The 12181-nt window shown below is 43.5% G+C and overlaps 1 protein-coding gene across 1 annotated transcript in view; it reads right to left on the reverse strand.

Annotated features, from left to right (window-relative positions):
* ube2r2 (ubiquitin-conjugating enzyme E2R 2) overlaps positions 1-12181 on the reverse strand; it is a 166092-nt gene that overhangs the window by 43502 nt on the left and 110409 nt on the right. Inside the window, exon 3 of the mRNA XM_043687701.2 lies at positions 5304-5401. Coding sequence (XP_043543636.1) covers positions 5304-5401 — 98 coding nt within the window. The remainder of the gene's footprint in view (positions 1-5303; positions 5402-12181) is intronic.

Below are 12181 nucleotides of genomic sequence, written 5' to 3' on the forward strand. Positions count from 1 at the left end.
CAGCGGCAGGGAGTGCCCCAACACATGATGGGACATATCCATCGGGGGGATGGTCCGGGACAGAGCTGGCAAATGGACTTTGTGGGTCCCTTACCCTCCTCACAAGGATGTAACCACATATGTACAGCTGTGGACACTATGTCTGGGGTTTTGGTAGCCCATCCCTGTCGTCACAACAATCAACAGGCTACCTTGCGATGTTTAGATTTGATTGAACAATTTTATGGATTGCCCATACAGGTCCAGAGTGACAATGGCTCCCATTTCACAGGAAGGGTGGTAAAGCAGTGGTGTCACGATAACCACGTGGAATGGGTTTATCATGTACCCTATCACCCACAAGCTGCGGGACTTATAGAACGAATGAATGGGCTTCTGAAGTCCTCACTACGAAAAGCAGGAGGTTGCAATGACTTAACAGGTTGGAAGAAGCAACTAATTCGGGTGGTGAAACAAATTAATAACCGCCCATTAGGAAATGGGGTAACACCCTTGAATAGGATGATACGAGTATGTGATACCCCAAAGACTCAGCCTATTAAAATGTGGAGATTCGCTGAGGAAGCTGATATTCCCGTAAGGGCCACGCCGGCTTCGGCTGGACTGGACCTACGAGCACTAACTGCCCAGACTTTGATCCAACAGAAACCTACGGTGATTAAGACCGGATTAGGATTGATTTGTCCCCCTGGAACCTATGGGCATATCCTCCCGCGGTCGGGACTGTCACTAAAGGGGATTGATGTGATGGCAGGCGTAATTGACGCGGACTACCAAGGGGAGTTGGGGGTGGTCCTGGTCAACATCACTGCTGAACCTAACGTGATACAGAAGGGGGACAGAATAGCGCAATTGGTCATTAAGCCATGTAACCTTACAACGGTGGAAGAGACGGGAGCTCCCGTTACGGTTACTGAGCGTGGGACGGGGGGATTTGGGTCTACTGACACTAAGGGGGCCAAGGTATGGGTGCGCCAGACGACCGGCCCCCCCAGGCCGGCCGAAATCATAGCACAGGGGAAGGACAGTCTGGTCACCATTATGTACCCCGGGGACCCGACCTGGGCAAACGTCCCGGCGAACCAGTGCTACTTACATGAGACCTAAATAATGTTGTAATTGCTATGCACCCGCAGGCTGGCCCTCCGCCTTGAACATGGGGTGGTCATGGGGATTGCGACTCCTATTGGCGATGTTCGCGATCGGATGGCCACTCCAGGGCATCGGTATCACGGCCTGGACGCTGGTACCGGTCGCCCGCCATGAGGTGCGGTGGGAGGCCAGTAGCCAGCGACGGACGCAGGACAATTTTACATGTGAACCCGGTCAGCAGTGCGTTGTTCTGACTCTCACCAGCGACTGTCAATTGTACACGTGTGCACAGTGCTACATGCGCCGGGATGGGGAAAAATATGACATATCGTTCATACCGCCTAATTGCACCCTGGTGGTGAATGCCCAAGTCAAGACGTGTTTGTGGGACCGACGTACCCAGACATGCGGGACAACGGGGACTCATTGGAGCGTCACAGCTCGGGGGGAAGATCTGTGGCTGCGCAATGCCACCGATATTCGGAATCGTCATCGATTCATGTGGTTAATAATGGTACTGCCCTCGACGAACGCCCCGTCTGAGGCGTTATTAAACCCCACGCGGGGCGGGCCAGCACCGAAGAGGGGTGCCACGGGGGGCGTGCGGTCGCATCGAACACAGTTGGCCCCTATTATGTCAACTTGTCAACAGATGGCCCGGGCGGTACTGCACACTGATGTTCATTGGCGGGTACAGTTTCCCCTCATACCCGAGTGTCATACCAAGAGGCGGCGACGAGCGTGGTACGACACCCTGCTGGGAGGCGCAGGAACTGTTATGGGTATCTCGAATGCCATTGACTCTGAGGTAACCCGTACTAAATTATCTAACACGGGACAGGCCACCTCACAAGGACTACATACTATTGGAAGGTGGATGCCATCCGTAATGATGACTCAAGGAGAGACAGCTGAAATAATGATACGATCTCTGCAATGGGAACTGGATGTCTGGGGTGCCACTCAGGAACTGTTTGAGAACATTACGGCTCAGTTAAATTAGACTGCCTGTCATATTCAAATGTTGCATGCTCAAATACAGAAAGAACGCTTTTTGCGTGCGGTAACATCCCCCAATGTACAAGCGTGGAGGGGAATATGGAATGTATCTGAGAAATTGTGGATGATAACCCATCCAGAACGAACATGGTGTAACGCAACTATGTGTAACGGATACTTTGTTACCATGAATGTAACCCACACTGTTACGGTCTGTCGATATTATGTATTATCAGTGATTACATCTTCTGGATATTATTTTCTGAAGACAAGGGGACAGTGGTTTAGCCCAGATACCAATATTACCTATGATCTGTCCGCTTGTGAACAGACTGATCAGGGGAAAACTTGCCTACTGATGGACAGGTATCGGGACCCTTGCTTGACTAAGGGAACGGCCCTGTGCGAATGGACTGTTGAAACTCCAAGGGACATGATGTGGCAGATTGGGCCACACACGCTCTGTGTGGCTACCAATAATCCACATCCTATGCTTCCCTCAGCACCGTTCTCGGGATGCCTCTCAAATGTCTATCAGTGGCACTGGCAGAATCAGACCTATCTGTTGACCACTTATAGCAGTGCTCGCCACTTTACCAAGGTGCAGTGGAAAGTGCTGATGAATCCTTGGAACATTTCCCTGGATCGGTTTAAGCGAGCATTGGACCGATCCGAGGAGCTTAAGCAGATATTACGAAAGCATCAAACCAATGTCACCAAGGTTACGGTGTCTACCTTTATACATGGACAGGAGGTAGTACATGCTGCCCGTGTAGTGGACGTGGAGTCAGCTCATCATTGGTGGGACATATTGAGTGGTATGTCCTCCACTGCGGGGTCATTCCTGTTCCCACCCTTGTCGATCCTGGTAGCGGTCCTGGTGATTTTAACATGCTGTAATGTCCTGACTTGCTTGTATATTTGGCGTGTACGTAGGCGCTTGTTAGAAAGAATACATATGGGCATAATGTAACACATGTATTGGGCCAAGCAGTGGAATGTGGTGTAAAATTATGTCCCAATACATGTGTGAATCATAATGTAACACATGTATTGGGCCAAGCAGTGGAATGTGGTGAAAGGGTTAAAATTGTGTCCCAATACATGTGTGAATCTAACCGAAAATGGAAGGTGTCGCTTAGTCCCGTGTGAATCTTATTACACACCTTCCCGTGTGAATCATCTTATCTGTATGTGACCAGAATGGAATGTGTTTTTCAGCCTTGCTCTGCTGTTCACATGAATGTTTAGATCTCGAAAAGAGTATATCAGCTGGAAAAGTCTCCAGTTCGGTAGAGTCTGCTCCGGGGTTGCGTTTAACCGCCGAGCGTGGGTTGTTGGCAACCGCTCTACGAGAACTGACGGCTCCCAGTTCCGGTAACACGTAGAGTGAGTATAAACCAGACCCGTTGTAAGTACGAGACCTGGTTGTGGCGACGCTGCGGGGAATAAAACACTTATATTCTAGCAGACTCGCCTCTTGGCTGTTTGTTCTGTGTCAGACTACTTTCCTGCGAGCCTGGTCCTTGACCTTGAGAATTTTTTTAAAACACTCTCCTAGTCCCAACCATCTTCAGCTGCTTCAATGACCTTCTCTTCATAAGCTAAGAAGTGGGGATGTTTACTGATGACTGCACAACGCTCAGCACCATTTGCAATGACTCATACAGTTGCAGCATTTGTCCAAATGCATCAAGATCAGGACAATATTGCTGACAAGTAACATGTGTGCGACACAAATGCCAGGCAACAACCATCTCCAGTAAGACAATCTAATCAGTACCCCTCAACATTCAAATGGTGTTACAATCACTGAATTCCCTACCATCATAATCCTTGGTATTACCATTGACCAGAAACTCAACTGAACTCAAAATGGCTATAAGAGGTCAGAGGGTAGGAATACTGTGGTGACTGGGAATACTAACTACCAAAGCCTGTCCATCAACAAGGCAGATCAGCAGTATGATGTAATACTTCCCACTTATGTGGATGCGTGCACCTCCAACAAATCTATCACCATTCCTTCATTGTCACTGAGTCAATATCCTGAAATTGCCTCCCTTACAGCATTGTGGGTCATTCTACAGCATGTGAACTGCAGCAGTTTAAGAAGGCAGCTCACCACCATCTTCTCGAGACTAGCTAGGGACTGGCAATACAAATTGGGCAGCCAGCTTTGCCCACATTCCATTAGTAAATATAAAGAAAATGCTTGATTTCTTAAATTCTTTCAATTTATTTCCCTTATTCTTTTCCATAATTCCATGCATACAATCTTTTTTTAATCCAATACACTTAATTGTAATTTTAATTTATCATTGCAATCTCAATGACAATTCCTAATTGTGAATGTGCCCCTACTGCTTCACCCTCTCATAGATGCCAGCAAGATCATATAGAGTGGGCTACAATGAATCAAAGTTTAGATTAGAATGGTGCTGGAAAGGCACAGCAGGTCAGGCAGCATCCGAGAAGCAGGAATGATGAAGGGCTTTTGCCCGAAACGTTGATTTTCCAGCGCCTCGGATGCTGCCTGACCTGCTGTGCTTTTTCATCACCACTCTAATCTAAACTCTGGTTTCCAGCATCTGCAGTCCTCACTTTTGCCAACAGTGAATAAAATGTAATTACAGGTTGCTTTGCTATAATGCACATTGCACCAGAGCAAATTGGCTATAATGCGTTGTTTGGATAACACAAACTTTCTGCTGAACGGGTATCACAAATTTCTATTACTGATCTTCTTCAGCGGTTTTCCATAATGTGATTTCTGTAGTGCGAGATTGCAGAGGAATATAACTGTTGCACTGTAGCAGAATGACCTATATTTAAAATTTGTGAATAAGTCTTTAAAAAGTCTCTAGGTAACTATATGCGAGGTGAAGAGTGAAAGCTGTTCTTTTTGCTGCTCACAGGAAAATCCAGACTACACAAATTATGTAACAATGTATTTTAGCTTCAACAGAAAATTTAAGCTCCCTATTTCTGCAGCTCTTCAGTCAGAATAGGATCCCGCAAATTATAATATCTGGGTTGCAAGGCTTGCTTCAGAAATATATCGCAATCACCACCAAACCAGAAAATGTATTTAGAGAGTTTGACTTAAATTAGGTTATGTTAAAGGAAAACCTTGTAAATTGGCCATACAAATTACAGAAGAACAAATCTTAATAAATTGCTGTTTTAAAAATCAATAGCGAATACTCTACCTGACGTTTTGAGTTGGATTCCACCTTTCAGAGGGTAGTTCACCACTCTGAGGATCATCTACTGGAGGATGAAGGATCGAAATGCAAACATCTCCATTCTAAAAGCAAAAGACTCCAAGTCGGTCAAATAAATCCTTCGAGTAACGTCATAGATTGATTACTTTACAAGTTACTACGGTTGTCAGTTAACATTACTATTAGCAGTGGCTCACAATTGCACTTCAGGCGAACACCTGCTTTGTCACTTACTATTACAAGGCTATATCTTAATAATAATTTCCCTAATTTTGACGCCCACATCTTAGTATTTATCTTATTATTTTATGACACTTTCGTTCTCGTGTGTTTCTGTATGATAAGAAAATTGCGAAATAGCAGCACCATTTAAACTAATGGGACCAGGATCACATTATAGCCAATATAGGTAAGGAAAGTTCACGTTCTACAAGTAATAGTTGAAATTCTTCAATTGGGTTTTAGCCAGTTCACTTGGAAGAAATGCTTGTTATAGCAGAACATACTGTATTTAAATTTAACAGGAAATGTTTGATTCATTGTTTCTACTACATGGAAAATGGCACTTTTTTGAATTCATTTTTGATTTCCTCCCCTTGCCCCCACATTATGCATTTTGGGAAATGCTGTCACAAAACAAAAACAGAAGAACTGTGGATGCTGAAAATCAGAAACAAAAACTGATGGAAAAACTCAGCAGGTAGGCAGCACTTGTGGAAAGAAAGCAGAATTAACCTTTTGGGTCCAATGACCCTTTTTTAGAACTGATTTTAACTGGGAAAAAGTTGGTATGTATGCTTAGGAAGGGGTGGGGGGCAGGGTGTGGTTGAAGGGGGAGTAAGGGGAAACAGTTGGTGGAGAAGGGGATGCTAATTTGAGCCTTATTTTGGTCATTATATGCACACATGCATGCTTTCCCTCTCACGAACATACAAGTCTGGGATAAATCTGCATTTGCAGATACATTCTATTTTGTTCAGAAAGCTCACAATCTGTAAGTAGTCAGTCAATGTGAAATTTTACAAATTCCTACTTTGGAAACAGAACCAAGCTGACTCAAGGTTGGGATACACACAGACAAACTCCACACCTTTAATGTATTGTCTGAGCTGAGATGTCACTTTTTCTTTATGTACTGATAAAACATTCAGTTATCTCAGGGCTGTGACTTAAAAGTAGTTCTGGGATTTACATGTTAATAAATTGAAACCAGCATCCAAGGGTAGTAAGGACAAGCGAGGGAACTATAGACCAGTGAGCCTGACTTCAGTGGTGGGTGAGTTTTTTTTTTAAGATTACTTACGGTGTGGAAACAGGCCCTTCGGCCCAACAAGTCCACACCGACCCTCTGAAGGGGAACCCACCCAGACCTATTCCCATACGTTCACCCCTTCACCTAACACTACGGGCAATTTAGCATAGCCAATTCACCTAACCTGCACATTTTTGGACTGTAGGAGGAAACTGGAGCACCCGGAGGAAACCCACGCAGACACGGAGAGAATGTGCAAACTCCACACAGACAGTTGCCCGAGACGGGAATTGAACCCGGGTCTCTGGCGCTGAGAGGCAGCAATGCTTGGAGGAAATCCTGAGGGACAGGATGTACATGTATTTGGAAAGGCAAGGACTGATTAGGGATAGTCAACATGGCTTTGTGCATGGGAAATCATGTCTCACAAACTTGATTGAGTTTTTTGAGGAAGTAACAAAGAGAATTGATGAGGGCAGAGCGGTAGATGTGATCTATATGGACTTCAGTAAGACTTCACTGGAAGCCTGTGACCAGTGGAGTGCCACAAGGATCGGTGCTGGGTCCTCTACTTTTTGCCATTAACATAAGAGGTACAGTTAGTAAGTTTGCAGATGACATCAAAATTGGAGGCGTTACCTCAGATTACAACAGGATCTTGATCAGATGGGCCAATGGGCTGAGGAGTGGCAGATGGAGTTTAATTCAGATAAATGCGAGGTGCTGCATTTTGGGAAAGCAAATCTTAGCAGGACTTATACACTTAATGGTAAGGTCCTAGGGAGTGTTGCTGAACAAAGAGACCTTGGAGTGCAGGTTCATAGCTCCTTGAAAGTGGAGTCGCAGTTGGATAGGATAGTGAAGGTGGGGTTTGGTATGCTTTCCTTTATTGGTCAGAGTATTGAATACAGGAGTTGGGAGATCCTGTTGCGGCTGTACTGGAAATTCGTTAGGCCACTATTGGAATATTCCGTGCAGTTCAGGTCTCCTTCCTATCAGAAAGATGTTGTGAAACTTGAAAGGACTCACAAAAGATTTACAAGGATGTTGCCAGGGTTGGAGGATTTGAGCTATAGGGAGAGGCTGAACAGGCTGGGGCTGTTCGCCCTGGAGCATCGGAGGCTGAGGGGTGACCTTATAGAGATTTACAAAATTATGAGGGTCATGGATAGGGTAAATAGGCAAAGTCTATCGGGGAGTCCAGAACTAGAGGGCATAGGTTTAGGGTGAGAGAGAAAGAAAGATATAAAAGATACCTACAGGGCAACTTTTTCCATACAGAGGGTGGTACGTGTATGGAATGAGCTGCCAGAGGAAGTGGTGAAGGCTGGTACAATTGCAACATTCAAGAAGCATTTGGATGGGTATATGAATAGGAAGGGTTTGTAGGGATATGGGCCGCGTGCTGGCAGGTGGGACGAGATCGGGCTGGGATATCTGGTCGGCATGGACGGGTTGGACCGAAGGGTCTGTTTCCATGCTGTACATCTCTATGACGAAGTGATTAAAGGCTCAACAGCAATCTAGGTTTGTTCAATACATCGCATCAGTTGTTTGACACTTTGACTGTAAATTCTGTGTCCTATGATCCTGTCCCACTAGCCACCTGACAAAGGAGAAGCGCTCCGAAAGTTCATATTTTCGAATAAGACTTGTTGGACTATCACTTGCTGTTGTGAGATTTTTAACTTAATTAAGTTGAAGTAATGGTTTCAGTATTTGATTGTCAGTGCAGTTTAAGTAGTTGATTTAAAGGTAGCTTGTGGTAATTTACACATAATACACATTTTAGAATAAAACATTTAGGCACGTCCATAGTTCTTTGGGGGTTCCAATCTATTGTTGTCAGTTGTATGTTGTGAAGAAACTATAAAAAGATGACAGACATGAATAGCAAGGTTGTGACAGAAAATCTGGCATAAGGAGTATAATGTGGAAAAAATGAACTGGAGTCACACGTTGGCCAGGACAGGTAAGGACAGCAGTTTCCTTCCTGAAAAGGCATTAGTGAACCAGATGGTTATTTTTTTCCTGACAATCGACAGATTTCATTGTCTTCGTTGACTTCCAGATTTTTTTTAAAATTCCAATTCCACCATCTGCCATCACAGGATTCAAACCCAGGTTCCCAGAACATTATTTGGGTCTCCAGGTTAACAACTTAGTGATAACATTAGGCCATCACCTCCCCATAATAAATTATTATTTATTCTGTGGAGAATTGAATATAAAAGAAGGTTTTGTTTCAGGTGCAGGGCACTGGTTAGACCACATCTGGATTACTATGTACAGTATTGTCATTCTTTCTTAAATAAGGTCAATGTGTTGGAAACAGTTCAAAGAAGTTTTACCAAACTGGTAGTTGGAATTGGTGGTGTACCTTCTAAACAAAGATTGGAGGGGCTAGCCTTGTACCTGCTCGAGTTAAAAAGAGTAAGAGGTAACTTGATTGAAACTTAAGAACCTGAAGGGTCTTGACAAGGTAATAATGGAAAGGTTTCTTCCTCTTTATGGGAGAACGAAGAACTAAGATTCACTGTTTTAAAAAGAAGGGGCTGCCCATTTAAGACAGAGGTATTGAGATGTTTTCTCTTTGAGATTTTGGAACCCTTCTTCAAAAGATGATGGAACTAAGCTTTTATTTAAAGCAAAGTAATAGTTTCCTAATCAGCAAAGGGTAAAAGGCTCATCAGGAATAGTTGAAAATATGGAATAATCAGGTAAGCTGTGTGCTTACTGAGTAGCAGAGCAGGTTACAGGAGCCAAGTTGTCTATTCCTGCTTCTAATACAAAAATGGGTATTAGAATATGTATTTCTATATAACCAAAGATATAAGTAAAATTAGGAATGGTATTCTGCTGACAGCACTCAAACATGGAGTCAAGCTGGGTGACTATACCTCAATCACCTCTGGAAAAATTCAGAACACAAAAAAATCAAAAAGTGACCCCATTAGTTTGAATTTGAGGAATAGCTTTTCCGAGTAGAGTTTCATGCTTCTCCAGGTCCATCCAATCTCTCTCTTACTGCCCCCTCAAGAAACAGAATCTGTGATTGCAGGAGCAGCAGGGTACAAACCTGCAACTGGATAATTTAGTGGAGTGTTACTTGTTAGTTCCAGACTCACCATGCATCAGAGAAACACTAGGTTTGAGTCGTAACTTTTTGGAGAGGTCAGTGTTGAATATCCAATGGGCCGAAGCATTAGATGGATAGGGAGTAAAGTGCCAAGGAAGCAAACGGTGGGTGAAAGTCCAAAGATATCCACAGGAGATAAAAACTACTATTTTCATGTGGTCATGCACTCAGCTCATGTCTAAGGATGTATATTGGTGTTATTCTTTGCCTGTCCTCAGGGATCAAATAATTACATTTGAAATGTTGCACTGGAATGAATGATGTATCGCCAAGATATCTTGTTACATTTTTCATTTTAAAATAGTTAATGTGGTGTCTGTCACAGGAGGAAATGGCCCAATGACCCGCTGAAGAGAAGAGGAATGATTTAAAATTGGTGCTACATTGGGGTACTTTATGGATTCTTTATAAAGAACAAAAAAAATAGGAGAAGCATGAAAATGCCTCTGATATTTACCTTCATGTAAAGAATCAAGCCTTCCATGCCTCATGTTTAAGAATGCTTGGGTGAAATGTAATTTTGACAGACAGCTTCAAATGCACTCCAGAAGGTGGCTTTATGGCATGAGACGGAGCTATTGATGGTCATGCTGTAAATTTACAACACACTGATACTGCACAGGGACACAAACTTGAATCTATCAAATGTTTCAAAAGCACTAATTATCGAACTATCAAGGGAACAGGCTGAACAAAGCCTCAATAACGTCAAGCTGCTGAAGAAAAATATTGCCGATCCCAAACGAAGTAATACTCCAAGAGATCAACTGGTCGCCAGAAATTGTGTGGTAAGGCAAGGAGGGCTGCTGGAAGGCATGATTCCAATACTTATCATAAGTTAATGAGAACATTTCATTCAGATTAAAGTTAAATGGTTTAATATCCTATCTGTATACAATTTGTGTTATTTGTGCTATTTTGTTTTAAGAAAACCCCAAAACTCCACACAACAATCTACAGGCAGGAGTGTTCCTTCCCAGTTGGAGAGCACTTCAGCGGTCCAGGACATTTGACCTCGAACCTTCGGGTGACCATCCTCCAAGGCGGACTTTGGGACAGGCAGCAGCGAAAAGTGGCCCAGCAGAGGCTGATAGCCAAGTTCCATACCCGTAGGGAGGGCATCAACCGGGACCTTGGGTTCATGTCACATTACAGGTGACCACCTGTACATTATACACACACAGGCACTCCTACATCACACACACACCCTCTCAGACTTAGGCCCCTTTATAGACAGTCTCTCTCTCTCTCTCTCTCTCTCTCTCACACACACACAGACACTCAATCCCCCATCTCAGACACACAGGCACTCCTATACACACACACTTACACACAGTCCTATACAGAGACACTCAAACCAAACACACTCCTACAGAGACACTCCCACACTCACCCTCTCTCAGACTTAGACCCCTTTATACACACACACACATATATATATATATAAACTCTCACAGACACTCAAAACCCCCCCACCCCAGACACACAAACCCACATGCATATATAAGTTTGTGGGGTGAATTTATATTTGCACAGTTACATTGTACTTTGCTCAAAAACTGCATGAATCCATGTAAGACTCTGTTAATTCACTTCTTAGATTAAAATCAGTCTAAACATTATGGCACAGACAACAACACACAGGGGGCTAACACCTTCAACATATTATCTGGGCTGGATTGTTAAAGTTAACCTGAGAATGCAACTTTTAAAGAAAGTTGCGATTTACATGTGAAAGAAGTGAAACTAACATGGTCATTCTAACAGATGAGAGACTTAACAAACAATCAAGGTATTTTTCAATGTATAATTTCAGTTACATCACACTGTAAACTTTTGCTATAAATTCTGTCTTACAAATGTGTACTCCACAACCACCTGATTAATAAGCAGCATTCCGAAGGCTAGTACTTCCAATTAAACCTGTTGGACTATATCCTGATTTTTAACTCTGTACACCCCGGTCCAACACCGGCATCTCCAAATCACGACTCTCATTCTTCAAAACTGCAGTGAGTAGAGTCCTAATCAGTTTAGCCTTTGCTCATAAGAGAATCCCTCCTTTTATGGATCATCCTAGTGAACCTTCTCTGAACTGCTTCCAAAAAAACATCTTTCCTTAAATGCGGGGGACCAAAACTACTGACCATATTCCAGATGTGGTTTCACCAGCACCTTCTACAGTTGCAGTGAGACTTCCCTATTTTTATATCTCAACCTCCTTGAAATAACTTGGAGGGCTTTGAAGAGGTAACACAAGACTGATGATGTGCTGCATATGATCATCCAAAAGGAATTTAATACAATGCTGCTCAACAGACTTGACCAAAGTTACTCAACAGACTTGACCAAAGTTACATGCACAGACTTGAAAGGACAGGAGCTTTGTTGAAGGTACAATTTGCTGACTTAAACGAAACAGTAATGTTAAAACAGCCGTTAAGAACTGTAGGAAAGTTTGAAGTGGAGTTT

The sequence above is a fragment of the Chiloscyllium plagiosum genome, unplaced genomic scaffold (assembly GCF_037043375.1).
Source record: "Chiloscyllium plagiosum isolate Xiang-an unplaced genomic scaffold, Cpla_swu_hap1 HiC_scaffold_1, whole genome shotgun sequence".
In the NCBI taxonomy this organism is placed as follows: Eukaryota; Metazoa; Chordata; class Chondrichthyes; order Orectolobiformes; family Hemiscylliidae; genus Chiloscyllium; species Chiloscyllium plagiosum.